The sequence below is a fragment of the Eimeria necatrix genome, genomic scaffold, assembly GCF_000499385.1.
Source record: "Eimeria necatrix Houghton genomic scaffold, Enh_scaff320, whole genome shotgun sequence".
In the NCBI taxonomy this organism is placed as follows: domain Eukaryota; phylum Apicomplexa; class Conoidasida; order Eucoccidiorida; family Eimeriidae; genus Eimeria; species Eimeria necatrix.
Window position 1 is genome coordinate 1 of NW_013653733.1, and position 20,000 is coordinate 20,000.

Here is a 20,000-nt window from a genome sequence, read left to right on the forward strand (position 1 = left end):
ACCCCAAACGGGTTTGGGGTTTGGGGTTTGGGGTTTGGGGTTTGGGGTGGGGTTGGGGTGGGCGCTCGCGCGAGGGCTCTGGCGGCCAGGGTTCTGCAGGGCGGGGCGGTTAGGGTTTAGGGTTTAGGGTTTAGGGTTTAGGGTTTAGGGTTTGGGGTTTGGGTGCAGCTGCTACCTCAAGACCGGAGAGTTCGCGCAAGCCATTGACGAAGCTTCTGCAGCCATCAAGCTGGATGAGGTACAACAACCTCCATTCTAGGGTTTAGGGTTTAGGGTTTGCCCTGCAACAAACAGGGTTTAGGGTTTAGGGTTTAGGGTTTAGGGTTTAGGGTTTGTGTAGCGCGCGTGGTGTTGCGGGCCCATCGCGGCGGTCGTGGCCGCTGCGCAGCTGCCGCCCGAAACCCTAAACCCCAAACCCTAAACCCTAAACCCTCGTTTGTGTACAGAAAAACAGCAAAGCTAAACCCTAAACCCTAAACCCTCGTTTGTGTGCAGAAGAACAGCAAAGCTAAACCCCAAACCCTCGTTTGTGTGCAGAAAAGCAGCAAAGCTAAACCCCAAACCCTAAACCCTAAACCCTAAACCCTAAACCCTCGTTTGTGTGCAGAAAAACAGCAAAGCCTGGTACAGACGCGGAGTGGCCAGGGCTGCCTTCGGGCTGCTGGATGAAGCCCGCAGCGACTTGGCAGCAGCAGCAAGAATAGACCCTAAAAATGTTGAAATTCGAAATGAACTCAAAAAAGTAGGGTTTAGGGTTTAGGGTTTAGGGTTTAGGGTTTAGGGTTTAGGGTTTGGGGGTTGGGGTTGGGGCCCGGGAGCGGGGTCAGGGGCGCTGGCGCGCGGGGCGGCGCGTAGAGGCGCCGTCGAGGGTTTAGGGATGCGCGCTAGGGTTTAGGGTTTAGGGTTTAGGGTTTAGGGTTTAGGGTTTAGGGTTTGGGGTGTGCGTACAGTGCAAGGAGAAACTGGAAGAAGTGCGCAAGAAAGAGAAAAGCACTTTTGGCGCCATTTTTGCAAAGGCGGCTCTTTATGATGGTTTGACAAACCCTAAACCCTCGTCAAAACCCTAAACCCTCGTCAAAACCCTAAACCCTCGTCAAAACCCTAAACCCTCGTCGAAACGCTAAACCCTAAACCCTCGTCGAAACGCTAAAACCTAAACCCTTGTCGAAACGCCAAACCCTAAACCCTCGTCGAAACGCTAAACCCTAAACCCTCGTCGAAACGCTAAACCCTTGTTTAAACCCTAAACCCTCGTCGAAATTCTAAACCTTCGTTTAAACCCTAAACCCTCGTCGAAACCCTAAACCCCCGTTTAAACCCTAAACCCTCGTTTAAACCCTAAACCCTAGTTGCAGCGCTAACCCCTAGCTGGGGCCCGCGGCGCTACGCCCCAGCATAAACGCTAAACCCTAAACCCTAGCTTAAGCGGCAAACCCTAGCGTGAGCATAAGCCCTAAACCCTACAGATAAACCCTAGGCACTAGCTCGCATCCTAAACCCTAAACCCTAGCTGAAACCCTAAACCCTAGTTTCTGGCGAGGGCCACGCTGCCCCAGCTTCTCTCTGGGCTGCAGAGGGCTAGCCTTCAGCTCTAAACCCTAAACCCTAAACCCTAATTGTTTGTTGCAGAGAAAGCTGGCGTGCGCAACCTCGACCGCTGCCCTAGGGTTTTCATGAATATTCGCGTCGGCGACAAACCCGGTAAACCCTAAACCCTAAACCCTAACAAATGCTAAACCCTAAACCCTAGCTGCGGGGCGGCATCTGCTGCGGCTGCCCGCCTGTGGCGCTGCAACGCAGTGAACCCAAACCCTAAACCCTAGCCGCTCTTTTCGGCAAGCAGTCTAGGGTTTAGGGTTTAGGGTTTAGGGTTTAGGGTTTGCGTGCAGCAAAGCGGCTTGTGATTGCGCTGTATCAAGACACTGTGCCGCGCACAGTGGAGAACTTCAAGTCTCTGTGCGTGGGTGAGTGCGAGGGTTTAGGGTTTAGGGTTTAGGGTTTAGGGTTTAGGGTTTAGTATTCGTTTGAGCGTTGCGGGGAGTGTAGGGGGTCATTTTTCGCGATTTTTTCAGGGGCGCGAGGGTTTAGGGTTTAGGGTTTAGGGTTTAGGGTTTAGGGTTTAGGGTTTGGCGCGCAGGAGACAAAAAAGGCAAAGAAGGAAATGTTTTGAGTTTCAAACAAAACACTTTCCACAGAATCATAAAAGGGTTTATGGCTCAAGGCGGAGACATCGACGGCAAGGGGGGCGAAAGCATTTACGGGCCTTCCTTTGAAGGTGCATTAATTAATTAATTTTATTTATTTATTTATTTATTTATTTATTTATTTTATTTATTTATTTTATTTATTTGTTTTATTTACTTATTTATTTCCCTTATTTATCTGTTATTCACTTATTTCATTTGCTTGTTTGTCGGGTTGTTTATTTGCTACATTTTTATGTATCGTTTTCCGCTTTTGACTATTAGCCATTATTGTGTTAAACCCTAAACCCTAAACCCTAAACCCTTGAGTGAGTTTGGGTGTTTTACGACTGAAGTGGATTAGGACGTCGATTTGTGTTTTGGCATGTGGAGCGGCGAAGCCCTGGTTTAGGGTTTGTAAACCCTAATTTAGGGTTTAGGGTTTGCAAACCCTAATTTAGGGTTTAGGGTTTGGGGCGTACGTGCAGACGAGGCCTTCATCGACAAACACCTCCACAGGGGCCAACTCTCCATGGCCAACGCCGGCCCCAACACCAACAGCTCTCAATTCTTCATTACTTTCGGCCCCACGCCCCACCTAGATGGGTAGGGTTTAGGGTTTAGGGTTTGGGGTTTAGGGTTTAGGGTTTGGGGTTTAGGGTTTGGGGTTTAGGGTTTGGGGCTGGGGAGCAAACAAGCGGCGCTGCTGGGGGGCAGCGGAGAAGCGCCGCTGCAGGCCGCGGCCCGAGGGTTTAGGGTTTCCAGGGTTTGGGATTTTTAGGGTTTAGGGTTTCTAGGGTTTAGGGTTTCTAGGGTTTAGGGTTTGTGTTTAGGAAACATGTGGTTTTCGGCGAAGTGGTTGAGGGTTTGGAACTTCTTGACGACATGGAGGAGGTCCCCACAGACGCCTCCGACAAACCCGAGGTACCAACTCCCCCAGCTAGCTAGCTAGCTAGCTAGCTAGCTGGCTGGCTAATTAGCTAGCTAACTGGCTAGCTAGCTGGCTAGCTAGCTAGCTCTGGCTAGCTAGCTGGCTAGCTGGCTAGCTCTGGCTAGCTAGCTGGCTAGCTAGCTGGCTAGATAGCCAGACCTAGCTAGCTAGCTAGCTAGCTCTGGCTAGCTAGCCAGTTGCTTTTTTAGGCCGGTAATGTATTTAGGCAGTTAGCTAGCTTGTTGGTAACTCGGCTAGTTGGCTATCTTGTTGCCTGGCCAGCTAGCTAGCTAGCTGTCTAGTTTGCTGATTGTTTAGCTAGCTAGCTAGCCAGCTAGCTAGCTAGCTAGCTGTTGAGCCACTAGTTTCTGTGTTTGCCCTGCAGGTGCCCGTGGTTATTGAGGACTGCGGGGCTCTCTGAAGACCCGTCCTAGATAGCTAGCTAGCTAGCTAGCTAGCTAGCTGGCCACACAGCTAGCTAGCTAGTTAGCTAGCTAGCTAATTAGCTGGCTTGCTAGCTAGCTAGCTAGCTAGCTGGTTGGGTGGCAGGATGGGCGGCGGCTAGCTGGCTTGCCCGCCTGGTGAGCAGCAAGCTGAGCTCGCGTGTGGGGCAGAGTGTGCTGCTGCTGCCGCAGCAGCAGCAGCACCTGCAGCAGAACTTGCAGCAGCAGCAGCACTTGCAGCAGCAGCAGCACCTGCAGCAGCAGCAGCACTTGCAGCAGCAGCAGCAGCTCCTGCAGCAGCAGCAGCAGCACCTGCAGCAGCAGCAGCACCTGCAGCAGCAGATTTCTGTGCGTCTTTTGTTTGGTTTTGTCTCGGGTGTACGTACACCTGAAGAGTGCCAGGTGTCTGTACACCCGGAGAGGAACCCACCATATACTTTTTGTTTTTCTTTCTTTGCGGAATTGAAAGAACTAAAAGTGGAAATAAAAGCAAAAAGGCGGAATAAGTGGAAATAAATAATTAAATTGGAAATAAAAACAGCAAATTAATCAATTTAAAACAAAAAATTAAAAAACAAAAACGAAACAAAAAAAACCACAGAGATAATGAGGCAGCAGCAGCAGCTGTACGTACACTGCTGCTGCTGCTGCAGCAGCAGCAGCAGCAGCTGTACGTACACTGCTGCTGCTGCTGCAGCAGCAGCAGCAGCTGTACGTACACCTCAGCTGAGCGCTGCAGCCGGCGGCGCCCGTTCGTTGCATTTCGACGGACTGGTCCATTAAATGATTAATTAAATTAAATTCATTAATTGAATTAATGAATTTAATTAATATTAATTAAACTTATTAATTGAATTAATAAATTTAATTAATTGAATTTATTAATTGAATTAATTTGTCTTTATTCCTTTCTTTCTTGTCTTCGAGCCATGCATGCAACTCAACCCAAAAATAAAACCCCAAAAAAGCAGCAGCAGCAGCAGCTGCTGCTGCTGCTGCTGCTGCACATCTTCCCGCTGCTGCTGCAGACCGCAGCAGTACCTGAGGGGCCCCCGGGGGCCCCCTGAGGCCCCTTGAAGACCCTCTGGGGCCCCTGGGGGCCCCTGGGGGCCCCTCCGTTCTGAATTGAAGTTGAGAAGTTTCGGAGCCTTTTTAATCTCTTGCTGCATTACCTGAGGTGTACATACACCCCACCTTTGCTGCTGGGCCTCCTCCGCTTTCTTGAGGTGTACGTACACCTCAAAAAACCCCACAAACGCCACCTCAGCTGTACGTACACCTCAGGAGGCCTCAATCTGAGGTGTACGTACACCTCAAAAGGCACCCAGTTGTCCTCTATTTGAGGTGTACGTACACCTCAGAAGACACCTTCTGCGGTGTACGTACACCTCAAACACATTGCGGTGTCTGTACACCCCGGAAAAGCCAGGGCCTCTTTTTGAGGTGTACGTACACCGCAGAAGACACTGCGGAGCTGCGCATGCACCTCAGAAGACACCTGCTGAGGTGTACGTACACCTCAAGCGCTCCTCCTCGAGACACCTCAAAAGAGCTTCTGAGGTGTACGTACACCCCAAAAGAGCTTCTGCGGTGTACGTACACCTCAGAAGCCACCCACTTGTCCTCTATTTGAGGTGTACGTACACCTCAGAAGAGCTTTTGAGGTGTACGTACACCTCAGAAGAGCTTTTGAGCTGTCTGTACACCTCAGAAGAGCTGCTGAGGTGTACATACACCTCAGAAGAGCTCTTGAGGTGTACATACACCTCAGAAGACCCCTTCTGAGGTGTACGTACACCCCAGAAGAGCTGCTGAGGTGTCTGTACACCTCAGAAGAGCCCGAGAACTTGAGGTGTACGTACACCTCAGAAGACCCCTCCTGAGGTGTACGTACACCCCAGAAGAGCTGCTGAGGTGTCTGTACACCTCAGAAGAGCCCGAGGACTTGAGGTGTACGTACACCTCAAAAGAGCCCGAGGGCTTGGGCGAAGAGGGCGACGACGGCGAAGTCGACTCCGGCGTGGAGCCCCACAGCAGTCAAAAGGCCGAATTTGCTGCTGCAGCGCAGCAGCAGCAAAAGGGCCCCCAAGAAGAAAAGACAGAAGAAAGAGGGTACAGCCCAGGGGGCCCCCAGGAGGGCCTCGCAGACCACCATGTGGTAGCTGCTGTAGGCAGCAGTCACTGCAACAAAGGCCCCCCACGGCCTCTTCTCCAGCGCCTCCCCGCTGCTGCTGCTGCTGCTGCTGCTGCTGCTGCTGCTGCTGCAGCTGCTGCAGCAGCAGCGGCGCTGCGGCGGGCGCGGCGCGCCCGTCAGCGGCTGCGCTGCTGCTGCGCCCGCGGCCCCCTCCTCCGCCGCAGCAGCAGCAGCTGCTGCTGCTGCTGCTGCTGCTGCTGCTGCTGCGCCCCCGGGGGGCCCCCCCAGGGTCCCCCCGGGGGGCCCCCCGGGGTGTACGTACAGCGGAGAAGGGGGGGGGCAGTAAACGCATGCAGTTAATTCTTTCAAAAGAAAAACTCTCCAAAAGAATTCTTCAATTGGAGGATTTAAAAAAACAAAATAGAAAGCGAGGGCCCCCGTGAGGGGGAGGGGGCCCCCGAGGCCCTGCTGCAGCAGGCGGTCGCGCAGCAGCAGCAGCAGCTGCTGCTGCGCTGCTGCGCGCAGCAGCAGCAGCAGCAACTGGAAGCCACCAAAAGCAGCAGCAGCTCCCAACACAAACCCCACAAGGGCCCACAAACTCTGCTGCTTCCAGGGGCCCCCCAGGGGCCCCCGGGGGGCCCCCAAGCGGCGGTAGAAAAGAGGGTCTTGGCTGGCGAGGTGTATGTACACCGCAGGGGCCCCCAGCATGCAGCACCAGTGCAGCACGAGCATAGCAGCAGCAGCAGAATGCAAGACAGACACAAACAGCAGACACGACAGCAGCGGCAGCAGCGACAGCAGCAGCAAACTCCCCACCCGCAGCAAAGACACGCGCCAGCTCCTCGCGGGGCCCCCCCCAGCAGCAGCAGCAGCAGCAGCAGCAGCAGCAGCAGCAGCAGCAAAGCCCAGCGGCAGCACTTCCAGCTCGTACTGCAGCGCCCCCTCAGCTGCTTCCACGCTCTCCAGGTCCTCCTCCTGCTGCTGCTGCTGCAGCAGCTGCTGCTGCTGCTGCAGCAGCTGCTGCTGCTGCTCGTCGGCGCACAGACCCAGCGCCAACTCCTGCTGCTTCGGCTCCTGCTGCTGCTGCTGCTGCTGCTGCTGCTTAGCAGCAAGAAATGAGGGAGGGGCCCCAGGAGACGCAGCAGCAGCAAGGGGCCCTCGGGGGGCCCCCGAGGGGCCCCAGGGGGCCCCTAAGCTCAAGGGGGCCTCCAGATCCTGCATTGCTGCGCAGCTGCTGCTCATGCTGCTGCTGCTGCTGCTGCTGCTGCTGCTGCTTTTGATGCCGCTGCTGCTGTTGCTTTTGACGCTGCTGCTGCTGCTGCTGCCACCACTGCTGCTCTTGAGGCCGACGCTGCTGCTGCTGCTGCTGTTGCTGCTGCTGTTGCTGCTGCAGCAAGCGGGGGGCCCCTTGCCCAGGGGGGCCCCTGGAGCGGCCTGGGGGCCCCTTGCCTCTGTAGGGGATGAAAATGGAAGCAATTGACTGCAGCGGGGGTTTGTGTTAGGGTCTAAACCCTAAACCCTAAACCCTAAACCCTAAACCCTAGCTAGCGCGGTAAGGCGAGGTGCAGCAGAAGGCGCTCGGTGTGCTCCTGCTGGTGCTGCTGCAGCAGAGGAGCAGCAGCAAAAGACAAACAGCAGCAAAGACAATTTATCCCTATTCTTCTGAAAACGGAGTGTACGTACACCTGAAACTGAGGCACACAGAGCCTTCCGCCGCAGCAGCTGCTGCTGCTGCTGCTGCTGCGGCTGTTGCTGCCGCTGCTGCTGGTGCTGCGGCTGCTGCTGCTGCAGTTAGCCAAACTGGAGCCCCCGGAGCTGTCTGTACACCCCAGAAGAGTCGCTTAAGATGAAAACTTCATTTTTAATTTATCAAAAACAAAAAAAGAAGAAATCAGCAGCAAGAATGCTGCAGCTAGCAGGGGGCCCCGCACCTGCAGCAGCAGCAGCAGCAGCAGCAGCCCCCAAGCGACGGCTGGGGCCCCCTGTCGCTGCTGCTGGGTCGCCCACTTCCCCCTAAAAACAAATTAAGTTTTGGGATTTAAAATCTAATTTTGAGGGTTTAGGGTTTAGATATGAGGGTTTAGGGTTCAGGGTTTACACGCTGCGGCTCGGGCGCCAGCAGCAAACCCGACGAACACTTTTTCCAAGGCCTGCAGCAGCAGCAGCAGCAGCAACAGCAGCAGCAGCAGCAGCAGCAGCAGTTCGAGGCAGTACCCGTTTCTGGTCGGCAGCAGGGATGTTGTTGGATCCCCCACAACAGGCGCAGCAGCAGCAGCAGCCGCAGCAGCAGCGAAAGCAGCAGCCGCAGCAGCAGCAGCGGCAGCAGCAGCAGCAGCAGCAGCAGCAGGGTGCGTGTTGATTTGCTGCTGCGCTGCGCCTTGCGGGGCCAGCAGCAGCAATGGCATTTGAGGGGCCCCTGGGGGGCCCCCTCCCCAAGGGGGGGCCCCCGGGGGCCCCCCTGGGCCTGGGGGCCCCCCGACAGGGTTTAGTTAGGGGGCCCCCCTCAGCAGCAGCCCGCAGCAGAAATGCAAACCGCCGGAGGGGCCCCCAGTGGCCTGGGGGCCCCCCTGATGCCCCATCTACTCGAGCAGCAGCAGCAGCAAGAGCTGCCATGCTGCAGCAGCGATGCCGTGAGGCTCTAGGGTTTAGGGTTTAGGGTTTAGGGTTTAGGGTTTAGGGTTTGGGGTTTGGGGTTTGGGGCTGGGGGCTGGGCTTGCGGGTTGCGCGGGAGAGCCTCGCAGCAGCCGCGGGGGCCTGGGGTTTGCGCCGCTAGGGTTTAGGGTTTAGGGTTTAGGGTTTAGGGTTTAGGGTTTAGGGCTTGGAGTGTCGCAGGGCTCCCGGGCGCAGCTCCGGTGACGCGGAGTTCTTCCGAAAACCCCCGCGGGGGTTTAGGGTTTGGGGTTTGCGGCGAGGGGGGCCCCCCGGGGGCCCCCCACGGGGGCCCCTTGGGGGGCCCCCCGGGGGCCCCCGAGGGGGGCCCCCCCGGGGGGCCCCCCGGGGGGCCCCCCGCGGGCTCCCGCGTGCGGCAGGTGCTGCTGGAGGCCCTCACTCGAATTAAAAAAAAAGATAAAAAACAATTCTTTGCTGCTGCTGTTGATAAAGAACTTGTTCCGGATTATCATTTAGTGGTGGAGAGGCCTATGCATTTCGAGGCGATTCGGGAGAAGGTCGAGAACAGCCAATACGCAGGTCAAACCCTAAACCCTAAACCCTAAACCCTAAACCCTAAAACAGGGTTTGCGCGCCGCGCCTGCGCGCGCGGCCGCGCGCGAGGCGCGCCGCGCCGCCTGGTGGCAGCAGAGGGCGCGGGCGGCTGCTGCGCGGGGCCAGGGCTTAGGGTTTAGGGTTTAGGGTTTAGGGTTTAGGGTTTAGGGTTTGGGGTTTGGGGCACGGCGAGCGGTTTCGCGTGGGGAGCGCCTGGCGGGTTCGGGCGCGGCTCCCGCGGCCGCCGAAGCAGCCGCCGCCCCCAGCGCGTAGGACCTAGGGTTTAGGGTTTAGGGTTTAGGGTTTAGGGTTTAGGGTTTAGGGTTTGCGCAGACTTCGCGGCGTTCGACAGCGACGTGGCGCTGATAGTTTCCAACTGCCGCCTCTACAACAGACCCGACACTCCCTTTTGCAGAGCAGCAGCTTTAGTGGAGTCTTGTTGGGGGAAGTTTCGGGAGCGGTTTCGCGCGAAGTTTGCTGCTGCTGCTGCAGCAGATGCTGCTGCTGCTGCTGCTGCAGCAGCAGCAGCAGCAGCAGACCCCAAGGACGACAAACACGCCCCCGCCGCCCCACAGCCCGCAGCCGATAAGGCCCTCGACAAACTCAGCGACAGGGACGCTCCCCAAGACATGCAGGGGGACCCAGGTTAGGGTTTAGGGTTTAGGGTTTAGGGTTTAGGGTTTAGGGTTTAGGGTTTAGGGTTTAGGGTTTGGGGCGGGGGGCTGGGGATGCGCTCGCCTGCGCACGCAGCGACTCAAGGCCCTGCTGACTTGCCCAGCTCGTTTTGAGGGTCCACGGCTTAGGGTTTAGGGTTTAGGGTTTAGGGTTTAGGGTTTAGGGTTTGTGGGCAGCGCGGGGCGTGGAGGCGGCGGAGGACTTGACGGAAGTTGAAAACCCTTGGCCGCGGCAGCGGCTGCTGTCAGCTTTGCTGCTGCGGTCTTTGGCAAACCCTGCTGCTGCAGAAGCTCTGGGGCTGCTGCAGCACAAAACCCTAAACCCGCAGCAGCAGCAGCAGCAGCAGCAGCAGCAGCAGCAGCAGGAGCAGCCCGCCCACCGTGCGCCCCACAAGAGTGCAGTCCAAACCCTAAACCCTAGACGCTAAACCCTAAACCCTCGGGCTTGTCGAAGACAGTGGCTGCGGCTGCCCGAGTTTCTGTGGCTGTGGTTTCCTCCCAGGGTTTAGGGTTTAGGGTTTAGGGTTTAGGGTTTAGGGTTTGCGTTCAGCCGTGGTCGCCAGCAACCCCATCGCAGACCCCTTCTTTTGGTTTTCTTTTCTGCTGCCAGACGCAGCACTAGAAGCAGAAGCAGCAGAACGCGCAGCAGCAGCAGCAGCAGCAGCAGCAGATGAAGCAGCAGACGGGGGCCCCCTGGGGGCCCCTGGGGGGCCCCCCTGGGGGCCCCTGGGGGCCCCCAAGGGGCCCTCAGCCATCGAGTACCCTCTTGTGGCTTATCCTGGGGCCCGTCCCTTAAAGAGGCATTTGGGGCGCCAGTTATCATACAACGCTAGGTAGGGTTTGCTAGGGTTTAGGGTTTAGGGTTTAGGGTTTAGGGTTTAGGGTTTAGGGTTTGGGGTGCTGTTGCCTCCCGCATGCCCCTTCCTGCGCCGACCAGGGTTTAGGGTTTGGGGTTTTGGGGCAGCTGCGTCATCGCAGCGCAGCAGGGCGGGGTCCGCCCAGGTCCAGGGTTTAGGGTTTAGGGTTTAGGGTTTAGGGTTTAGGGTTTAGGGTTTAGGGTTTAGGGTTTGGGGTGCAGCATTTCGGCCTTTCTGGGCCCCGAGGCCCTGCAGCAGCTCGAAGCAAAATGCCCCAAACTGCGGCTGACAGTTCGGCGGCTGCGGCAGAAGGAATTGCCCCGGACTCCCCTCGCAGACATCAGGATATTTGGTGAGGGTTTAGGGTTTAGGGTTTAGGGTTTAGGGTTTAGGGTTTAGGGTTTAAGGTGTAGGGTTTAGGGGCGCGAGGGCTTGGGCGGAGTTTGGAAGAGACTGGGGAGCTGCGGCTCAGCGGGCGGCAGCCCCCGAAGCCTTTAGCGTTTAGCGTTTAGGGTTTAGGGTTTAGGGTTTAGGGTTTAGGGTTTAGGGTTTGGCGTTTGCAGGCGTGGACACGGCGGATTTCTCGGAATTCAACTCTCGCCTGAGGTTTGATCAGTCCCTTCTTTTGGGAGTTGGAGAGGCCCACATTTTATCTGCAAGGACCCTTTCAAGGGGGCCCCCGGGGGGCCCCCTGGGGGCCCCCCTGGGGGCCCCCCTAGGTGCAGCAGCAGCAGCAGCAGCAGCAGCAGCAAAGCGAACTCCTGGGGGCCCCTCGGGCATTTGCACGGATGTGCTGCTGGCGCTTTGCGGGGCCGGCAGAATGGGCAGCAGCAGCAGCAGCAGCAGCAGCAGCAGCAGCGGCGTTGCTGCTGCTGCCTTCGCGCAGGAGCAGCAGCAAATGCGGCTGCGGCTGCTGCAGGCAGCAGCCAAAGCAGCAGCAGCAGCAGCAGCAGCAGCCCCGCCGCTAGGTGCAGCGTACCCAAGGGGGCCCCCAGAAGGGGGCCCCTTCCCAGCTTCAGCTTCAGGGGCCCCCGCAGCAAAACGCCTGAAGACGGACGCAGCAGAAGCAGAAGCAGGTGCAGCAGCAGCAGCAGCAGCAACTGCTGCTGCTGCTGCTGCTGCTGCTTCCGGGCCTGCAGCTGCAGCCAAGCCGCCTGAAGAAAGCGCCGCTGCTGCTCTGGCGGATGCTGCGAAGCTGCAGCAGGGAGATCGACCAGCAGCAGCAGCAGCAACAACGGCAGCAGCGACAGCAGCAGCAGCAGCAGCAGCAGCAGCAGCAGGGGCCCCAGGGGTGCCCCCGAGGAGCTTGCCGGGCCATTTCGATGCGCTGTACGATTTGCTGCTAAGCACGCCGCAGCAGAAGCAGCAGCTGCAGCAGCAGCTGCAGCAGCAGCTGCTGCTGCAGCAGCAGCAAGGAGTCGCGAGCGCCCAGCTGTTGCAGCAGCAGCAGCTGCAACAGCAGCAGCTGCAGCAGCATCAACAGCTACAACAGCAGCAGCTGCAGCAGCAACAGCTGCAGCAGCAGCAGCTGCAGCAGCAACGCATGCGACGCCCGGGGGGCCCCCCACCAACAGCAACTCTGCAGGGGCCCCCCTTGGGGGTATTCCCAGGGCCTATGGCTGGGCTGGCGCAGCAGCAGCAGCAGCTGCTGCGGCAGAATCGGCAGCTGAACGTGCTGCAGCAGCAGCTGCACCAGCAGCAGCTGCAGCAGCAGCAGCAGCAGGCCATGGACCCTGCAAAGCAGCAGGCGCTGCAGCAGCAGCACGCGGAACACAGCGCTGCCGCCGCTGCTGCTGCTGCTGCTGCTGCTGCTGCAGGTGCGGCTCCCCCGCTGCCGCCCCTTCAGATGTTCCAGCAGCAGCAGCCTCAGCTGCTGCTGCAGCAGCAGCCACAGCAGCTGCAACAGCAGCTGCTGCAGCAACAGCTGCTGCTGCAGCGGCAGCCGCAGCAGCTCCAAATGGCAAGTCAACCGCCTCCTGTAGGTGTCCCTACGGCGCAGCTGCTGCAGCAGCTGCAGCAGCTGCAGCAGCCGCAGCCGCTGCAGCGGCTGCAGCCGCCACAACAGCTGCAGCAGCAGCAGCAGCAACTGCAGCAGCATTTGCAACAGCAGCAGCAGTTGCAGCAGCAGCTGCAGCAGCAGCAGCCTTGGCCGCAGCGTTAACGAGGGGCCCCCTAAAAAGGGGGGCCCCTCTGAAGGTGGGGTTGTTGCTTGGGGGCCCCCCCTGCGGCCCTAAAGCTTTGTTTAAAGACTAGTAGATAGCTAGCTAGCTAGCTAGCTAGCTAGCTAGCTGGCTAGCTAGCCAGCTAGCTATCTGGTTGACTAGCTGGCTGCCTGGTCAGCTGCAAAACCGCCTCGCTAATTAAATGGCTAGCTAGCTAGCTAGCTAGCTAGCTAGCTAGCCTGGCGCTTTTCTAGGTAGTTCGCTGGCCCTGCGGCCCAGGCAGTAGCTAGCTAGCCAGCTAGCTAGCTAGCTAGCCAGCTAGCTAGCTAGCTAGCCAGCTAGCTAGCTAGCCAGCTAGCTAGCTAGCTAGCCAGGAATTTCCAATAGCTTGCGAGCAAGCCACCTCAGTAGTTCGCCAGCCAACTAGCTAGCCAACTGGCTATCCAGCTGGCTAGCTAGCCAGCTAGCCAGCCCGTTGACAAATCGGCTAGCGAGCCAACTAGCTAGCCAACCAGCTAGCCAACTAGCGAGCCAACTAGCTAGCTAGCTACCTAACCAGCTAGCTAGCCAGCTAGCTGGCCAACTAGCTAGCTAGCTAGCTAGCCAGCTAGCTAGCCAGCTAGCTGGCCAACTAGCTAGCCTCTTGTGATCGCTGCGCATGCTAGAGCAAGGCAACAAATTAATTAATTAATTAATTAGTCAATTAATTAATTAATTAATTAATTAATTAATTAATCAGTTAATTTGTTAACTAATTAGCCAGCTGGCCAGTCCAGATCCGGGGCTGCATGCAAACGCATGCAGCCCCATTTAATAAATTTTTGTTTTTGTCGAAAAAACAGTTTTGGGAAATTCCTGAAGAGGCTTTTTCAGGTGTACGTACACCTCAGCAGCGCAGGGGCGGCGGGAGTGCCATTTGTTGGATTTGTCTTCTTGTAATAATAATAACAAATAATAGTAGTAATTATTACAAATAATAATAATAGTAATAATAATAAATAATAACAAATAATAATAATAATAGTAATAATGATAGTGCTATAAAGATAATAGTAATAATAATAACAAATATAATAGTAATAATAATAATGGTATAAACATAATAGTAATAATAATAGATAATAATAACAAATAATAATAATAGTAATAATGGTATAAAGATAATAGTAATAATAATAAATAATAATAACAAACAATAATAATAGTAATAATAATAATGGTGTAAAGATAATAGTAATAATAATAAACAATAATAACAAATAATAATAATAGTAATAATAATAATGGTATAAAGATAATAGTAATAATAATAAATAATAATAACAAATAATAATAATGGTAATTATAATAATAATACAATCAAAATAATGATAATAATAAAAAACAATAATAAATAATAATAGTAAAAATAATAAGAATAATAATAGAAATAATAATAGTTTTAATAGTAATGTAACAGTGAATATAATAATTAATAATAAGTAATAATAATTAAAATAATACTAGTAATAATAATAGTTTTAATAGTAATGTAACAGTGAATATAATAATTAATAATAATAAGTAATAATAATAAGAATAATAATAGTAATAATAATAGTTTTAATAGTAATGTAACAGTGAATATAATAATTAATAATAATACTAAGACTAGTAATTGCTAATAATGGCAAAAATAAGAATGGCAATAATAAATAGTGACCCCAAGTAATACTAATACCAATAATAACAATAATGGTAGTAGTAGTAGTAATAATAATAATAATAATTAATAATAATAATAATAATAATAATAATAATAATAATAATATATTAATAATAATAAATAATTAATAATAATAATAATAAGTAATTAATAATAATGGTAATAATAAATACTTTTTGTTTCTGAACTTTTGGCTTTTTGTGTGGGGCGTGAGGTGTACAGACACCTCAGAGTGTGGGGAACAAATAAAAAATTCTTTTTCACCTTTTGAAAGAAATTTAAGAAAACAAAAACGGCAAACTGGGAGGGCTCAGTCGCCGCAAACCTGTCTACAAGCTAGGGTTTAGGGTTTAGGGTTTAGGGTTTAGGGTTTAGGGTTTAGGGGGTTGTGGCCCACGAGCTGCTGCCGCTGCGCTCTGTAGGCGCTTCTGCTTCTGCTTTCTTGAGAGCCCTCCTCGAGCCTGAAGACAAATAAATAAATAAACAAATAAATAAATTAATTAATTAATTAATTAATTTATTTATTTATTTGTTTATTTATTTGTTTATTATTTATTTATTTATTTATATTTAATAATTAGTAACTGCATTGCTCAGCTTATGGGCGTTGGCCCTGGTGGCCCGCCGGCCCAAACAAAGAACTGAAACTGCACTGCTGCTGCTGCTGCTGCTGCTGTTGCTGCTGCTGCTGCTGTTGCTGCTGCTGCTCTGCTGCTGCTGCTGTTGCTGCTGCTGCTGCGGCGGCTGCTGCTCTGTCTGCTGCAGCGTGCATTATCGCTTCGCGCAGCAGGCGCGTCCTAGCGCCTCTCGAGCACAAGGGTTTAGGGTTTAGGGTTTAGGGTTTAGGGTTTGGAGTTTACGTACAGAAGGAATGCAACCAAACAAGAATCCCTACAACAACTGCAATAAATAAAATTAAACCAAAGACAAATGCGGGGCCCCACCCAGCTGAAATCCCATAGGCTTCTTGGGGGCCCCTGTCTTCTCGGGGGCCCCCTCTAGGGGGGCCCCCGGGGGTCTTGGGGGCCCCCCTCGGGGGGCCCCCCTGACCCTCCTGCGGCTTTCCCTGCTGCCCTGGCTCGCGCCCCTGCTGCTGCTGCTGCTGCTGCTGCTGCTGCGGCTCCTGCCCTTGCTGCTGCTGCTGCGAGTACCTGCTGCTGCTGGCGAGGCCTGCTGCTGCTGGGGGCCCCCCCGCGGGGTCCAAACCCTCTTGGGGGCCCTCCTCGGGGGGGGCCCCCAGCCCGCTCAGGGGCCCCCAGGGGGCCCCCTCGCTGCTGCCCCAAAAGATATCTTCTTCTTCTTCATTAGCAGCAGAGGCCCCCTCTTCTTCTTCAGACTCTTTGAGGAAAAAAACAGGAGAGGGGGCCCCCTCAGTCTCTGAAGCATCGAGGGCCCCCGGGGGGCCCCCCAACCCTATATCCCAGTGGGGGCCCCCAAACTGTTTAGTACCCTCTTCGGGCTCTTCTCCGAGCTCACTAGAGGGGCCCCACGAGAGGCTGGGGGGCCCTGGCTCTTCTGGAGAGCTTGGGGGGGCCCCCAGGGGGCCCCCTCGGGGGCCCCCCAGGGGGCCCCCCAGGGGCCCTTCCAGGGGGCCCCCCAGGGGGGCCCCCAGGGGGGCCCCCCCCGCCCCCAGGGGGCCCCTCGCGCCCCGCAGGGGGCCCCCCACTGCCCGCAGCGAGGCCTCCAGCGAGGCCCGCTGGGGGGCCCCCCAGGGGGTCCCCCGGGGGCCCCCTGGGGGGCCCCCCAAGGGTACAAAGTCCCCAGAAAGTCCCTCTTCAGACTCTGTTGTTTCTTCTGAAAGAGAATCTGAGTCTTCCCACTTTCTGAGGGGCCCCTCGCTTGTGTCTGCTGCTGACTCGGGGGCTGGCCGCACTGCGCACCCGCAAACCCTAAACCCTAAACCCTAAACCCTAAACCCTAAACCCTAAACCCTAAACCCTAAACCCTAGGCTCTGAGGCCTATATAGTGGCCGTAGACTCTTGAGGCACGGCTACTGTGCGTGTCTTGCTTGCTGTCTTTGCTGCAATCTGGAGGGGCCCCAAAGGGTTTAGGGTTTAGGGTTTAGGGTTTAGGGTTTAGGGTTTGGAGCTTACGCGAGATGCCCCTTGCTGCTGCTGCAGCAATTCTTGCTGCTTTTGCTGCTTCTTCTGCGCGCCTAGCAGCAGCAGCTGTCCTCCTAAGGTCCCATGCTGCTGCTGCAGCAGAAGCCACAGCGGGCTCGACATCTGCTGCTGCTGCTGCTGCTGCTGCTGCAGCAAAAGCCTCATCTGTCTCAGCCTGCAGCGACGCGCTGTCTTCGCTGTCATCTGCTGCTGCTGCACTGTCTTCATCTGCTGCTGCTGCACTGTCTTCTGCTGCTGCACTGTCTTCTGCTGCTGCACTGTCTTCTGCTGCTGCTGCACTGTCTTCTGCTGCTGCTGCACTGTCTTCTGCTGCTGCTGCACTGTCTTCTGCTGCTGCACTGTCTTCTGCTGCTGCACTCTCTTCGGCTGCTGCTGCACGATCTTTTGCAGCAGCAGCAGCAGCAGCAGCAGCAGCAGCTGCTGCTGCTGCTGCGCTGCCTTCTGACTCTGCTGCTGCTTTCCTGTTTTCTGCTGCTGCTGCTGCTGCATCACCTCCTAATGGTGCTGCTGTAGCCTCTGTGGCTGCTGCATTATCTTCTCTTGCAGCAGCAGCTGCTGCTGCTGCATTGTCTTGTGCTGCTGCTCTTGCATTGTGTCGTGCTGCTGCTGCTGCTGCTGCTGCTTTACCCCCCTTTGCTGCTGCTGCTGGTTTCCGCGGTGCTGCTGAACGAAATACTATCTCTTCCGATGCATTATTATCTGCTGCTGCTGCACTAGTATTTGCTGCTGCTGCACTGAGTTCTGCTGCTGCTGCTGCTGCTGCTGCTGCTGCTGCACTTTCTTCTGAAGATGTGCTGTCTTCAGTTGTTGTTGTAGTGTCTTCTTCTGAAGAGCTTTCATCTGTTGTTGTGCTGCTGTCTTCTGACGAGCTGCTATCTGCTGCTGCTGCTGCTGCTGCTGCTGCTGCTGCTGCTGCAGTGGAGCCTTTTGACGCTGCAGTGGTGGCTTTGTCGTTTGCTGCAGCTAAGCTTTCTGCTGCTGCGCCATCTTTCTCCGCGGCTGCTGCTGCACTCTCATTTGCTGCTGCTGCTTCTTTACGTTCCTTTGCTGCTGCTGCTGCTGCTGCGATCCATTTTGCTGCTACTGGCGCCGCTGCACTTTTGTCAGCTGCTGCTGTTGCTGCTGCTGCAGCTGCTGCACTTTTGTATGCTGCTGCTGACTTCTCCTTGTCTTTTGATTCATCTTTTTCTGCTGCTCTATCTTCTGCTGCTGCTGCTGCTGCTGCTGCTGCTGCTGCTGCACTTTGTTTTTTTGACACTGTAGCTGCGGTGTGTCTTTTTGCTGCTGCTGCACTGGCTTCTTTTGCTGCTGCTGCTGCTGCTGCTTTGCCATCGACTTCCGCCATTTCTGCTGCTGCTGCTGCTGCTGCTGTTTCTGCTGCTGCGCCATCAGTTTCGACTTCTGCTGCTGCAGTTGCATCGGCACCTGCTGCTGCTGCTGCTGCTGCTGCTGCTGCTGCATCATCCCTCTCCCTCTCCGTTGCTGCCATCATTACTGCTGCAGCACCTTCTGCTGCTGCTGCTGCTGCTGCTGCAGATGCATTGCTGCTGTTGGCACCTTCGGCCTCGAGCGGGACACCAGGGGGGCCCCCCTGAAGCTTCTCAGTTTGCTGCTCTCCAGTACCCTTTTCGAGCTGCAGGGGGGCCCCCTCAGGGGCCCCCAGGGGGCCCTGTGGGGCCCCGGGGGCCCCCTGGTTGGGGGGGCCCCAGGGGGCCCCTTCGAGCTGCTGCTCTGCGTCGCCGAGGAGGTCCTCCTGCTGCTGCTGCAGCAGCAGCTGCTGCAGCAGCAGCTGCTGCTGCTGCGCTGCTTGGGTCTGCGCGAGGGAGTTGGCAATGAGCTGCTGCAGCTTCTCCTGGGGGGAGTCCTGGGGTTGGTGGGGGCCCCCCGGGGGCCCCCAGGGGGCCCCCCAGGGGGCCCCCACGCTCCGCGGCAACACAGCCAAAATGGGTTCTTCTTCTGAGACCCCTTTGGCCTTCTGGGGGGCCCCCCTGGGGGGGGGCCCCAGCAGCATTTTGCGGCGCGCAGCTCTTGCTGCTTTCTTTGCTGCTGCTGCTTCATATTCAGCACTTGCTGCCTGCAGCAAACCCTCCAGCAGCCTCCGGGGCCCCTCTGCTGCAGCAGGGGGGCCCCCCTGCGGGCCCCTCAGCGAGGGGCCCCTGGCCCCCGGGGGGGCCTCCAGCTGGAAAAGCCCATAGAGTCTGCTGTGTCTGAGAGCAGCTGCTGCAGGGTCTGCTGGGGGCTTTGGGGTACAGCGGAGTCCCGCGGGGGGGCCCCCCGGGGGGCCCCCGATAGGGTACAGAAGCCCGCGGGAGCACCGCGAGAATGTCTTCTTCCGGGTCTTTTTTGCTGCTGAGCTTTTTGGGGGCCCTCCAGGCCCCTTGGGGGCCCCTCTTCTTCTGCTTCTGTTTGTGGGGAGCAGCAGCAGCAGCAGCAGCTGCTGCTGCTGCTGCTGCTGCTCTGTTTTCCAAAAGAGGCCCTTCAGAAGGCTCGCCCAGCAGCTGCTGCAGGTCCAGCCGCTGCTGCTTCTGCTGGGGGCCCCCTTCGCCGCGGGGGGCCCCCAAGCCAGTAAGGGGGCCTCTGCTGGCTTCTCCGCTGCTGCTGCAGCTGCTGCCTTCCTTGCATGTCCCCCTTCAGGGGGCCCCCCAGGGGGCCCCCCAGGGGGCCCCCCAGGGGGCCCCCCAGGGGGCCCCCCAAGGGACTTCCGGGAGGGCTTTCTTGGGGGCCCCTTCTCATTGCTGCTGCTTTGTTTAAAAGGCCCTCCAGGGCACTGCGGGCAGCACCTCCGGGGCCCTGGGGGCCCCCCTGAGGGTACAGACCCGCAGTGGGGGGCCCCCCGGGGGCCCCCGGGGAGGCTGGGGGGCCCCCCGCGGGAGGGGTGGGTTCGGGTACTGGAAGGGGGCCCCCCGGGGGGCCCCCGGGGGGCCCCCCCAGGGGCCCCACAGGCCCCAGGGTCGAAGCCAGGCGCTGCAGCAAATGCTGCAGGGCCCGCTGAGGGTTTAGGATCCAGACTGCTGGGAGGGCTTCTGCTGCTGCTGCTGCTGCTGCTGCTGCACTGTGGAAGCCCTGCTGCTGCTGCTGCTGCTGCAGCAGCTGCTGCTGCTGCTGCGGGTCCGCGGTCCCGGCGCAGAAGTCGAGCAGGGCAGCCCCCGCGGCGAAGAGCCGCAAGGGCTTCATTGTGAGGGCGAGGGTTTAGGGTTTAGGGTTTAGGGTTTAGGGTTTGGGAGAAGAGAAGGGACTAGGGGCCCCAAACCTCGATCCGAGGCCGCTGACTGCAGCGCCTGCTGAGGGGCCCCTCATGGGGTCTCTCGGGTTTGAAGGATTTCTTTCTTTTGAATTGAAAGAAGTCCTTTAAAGCAGCAGCAGCAGCAGCAGCAGCAGCAGCAGCAGCAGCAGCAGCAGCAGCAGCGGGCGGGGCCCGCTCAAGCTTGGGCGGGATCGGCCCCGCACCGGGCCGCCGAGGGTTTAGGGTTTAGGGTTTAGGGTTTGGCCGCCGCCTCCGCAGTCGCAGGGTTGAAGCGCAGGCGCTTTCTGTCGAGAGGTGAGGGTTTAGGGTTTAGGGTTTAGGGTTTGGGAAGCGGCGCGC

The 20,000-nt window shown here is 56.3% G+C and overlaps 5 protein-coding genes across 5 annotated transcripts; 2 read left to right on the forward strand and 3 right to left on the reverse strand.

The window, feature by feature from the left end:
* Positions 1–168: 168 nt before the first annotated feature.
* On the forward strand, positions 169–4,624 carry ENH_00043140 (peptidyl-prolyl isomerase, putative; the record flags this gene model as incomplete). The annotated part of the gene is made up of 10 exons (XM_013580855.1): positions 169–238; positions 608–742; positions 951–1,032; positions 1,630–1,701; positions 1,890–1,964; positions 2,138–2,275; positions 2,672–2,789; positions 3,017–3,107; positions 3,750–3,935; positions 4,586–4,624. Coding segments are annotated over 10 exons (1,006 nt in total), but the record flags the coding sequence as incomplete, so codon positions are not given.
* An 896-nt stretch (positions 4,625–5,520) lies between these two features.
* ENH_00043150 (hypothetical protein, conserved) lies at positions 5,521–6,912 on the reverse strand (the record flags this gene model as incomplete). Its single annotated transcript, XM_013580856.1, has 1 exon — positions 5,521–6,912. One exon carries the CDS (start codon positions 6,910–6,912, stop codon positions 5,521–5,523), a length of 1,392 nt encoding a protein of 463 aa, XP_013436310.1.
* A 1,015-nt stretch (positions 6,913–7,927) lies between these two features.
* On the forward strand, positions 7,928–12,587 carry ENH_00043160 (Bromodomain-containing protein , related; the record flags this gene model as incomplete). The annotated part of the gene is made up of 7 exons (XM_013580857.1): positions 7,928–8,039; positions 8,524–8,880; positions 9,229–9,540; positions 9,747–9,950; positions 10,120–10,402; positions 10,648–10,778; positions 10,990–12,587. The coding sequence occupies 7 exons, from the start codon at positions 7,928–7,930 to the stop codon at positions 12,585–12,587; spliced, it is 2,997 nt and encodes a 998-aa protein (XP_013436311.1).
* Positions 12,588–14,891: 2,304 nt separating this feature from the next.
* ENH_00043170 (hypothetical protein, conserved) lies at positions 14,892–18,428 on the reverse strand (the record flags this gene model as incomplete). The annotated part of the gene is made up of 3 exons (XM_013580858.1): positions 14,892–15,045; positions 15,238–16,165; positions 16,388–18,428. The coding sequence occupies 3 exons, from the start codon at positions 18,426–18,428 to the stop codon at positions 14,892–14,894; spliced, it is 3,123 nt and encodes a 1,040-aa protein (XP_013436312.1).
* Positions 18,429–18,895: 467 nt separating this feature from the next.
* ENH_00043180 (hypothetical protein) lies at positions 18,896–19,591 on the reverse strand (the record flags this gene model as incomplete). Its single annotated transcript, XM_013580859.1, has 1 exon — positions 18,896–19,591. One exon carries the CDS (start codon positions 19,589–19,591, stop codon positions 18,896–18,898), a length of 696 nt encoding a protein of 231 aa, XP_013436313.1.
* Between the last annotated feature and the right edge of the window lie 409 nt (positions 19,592–20,000).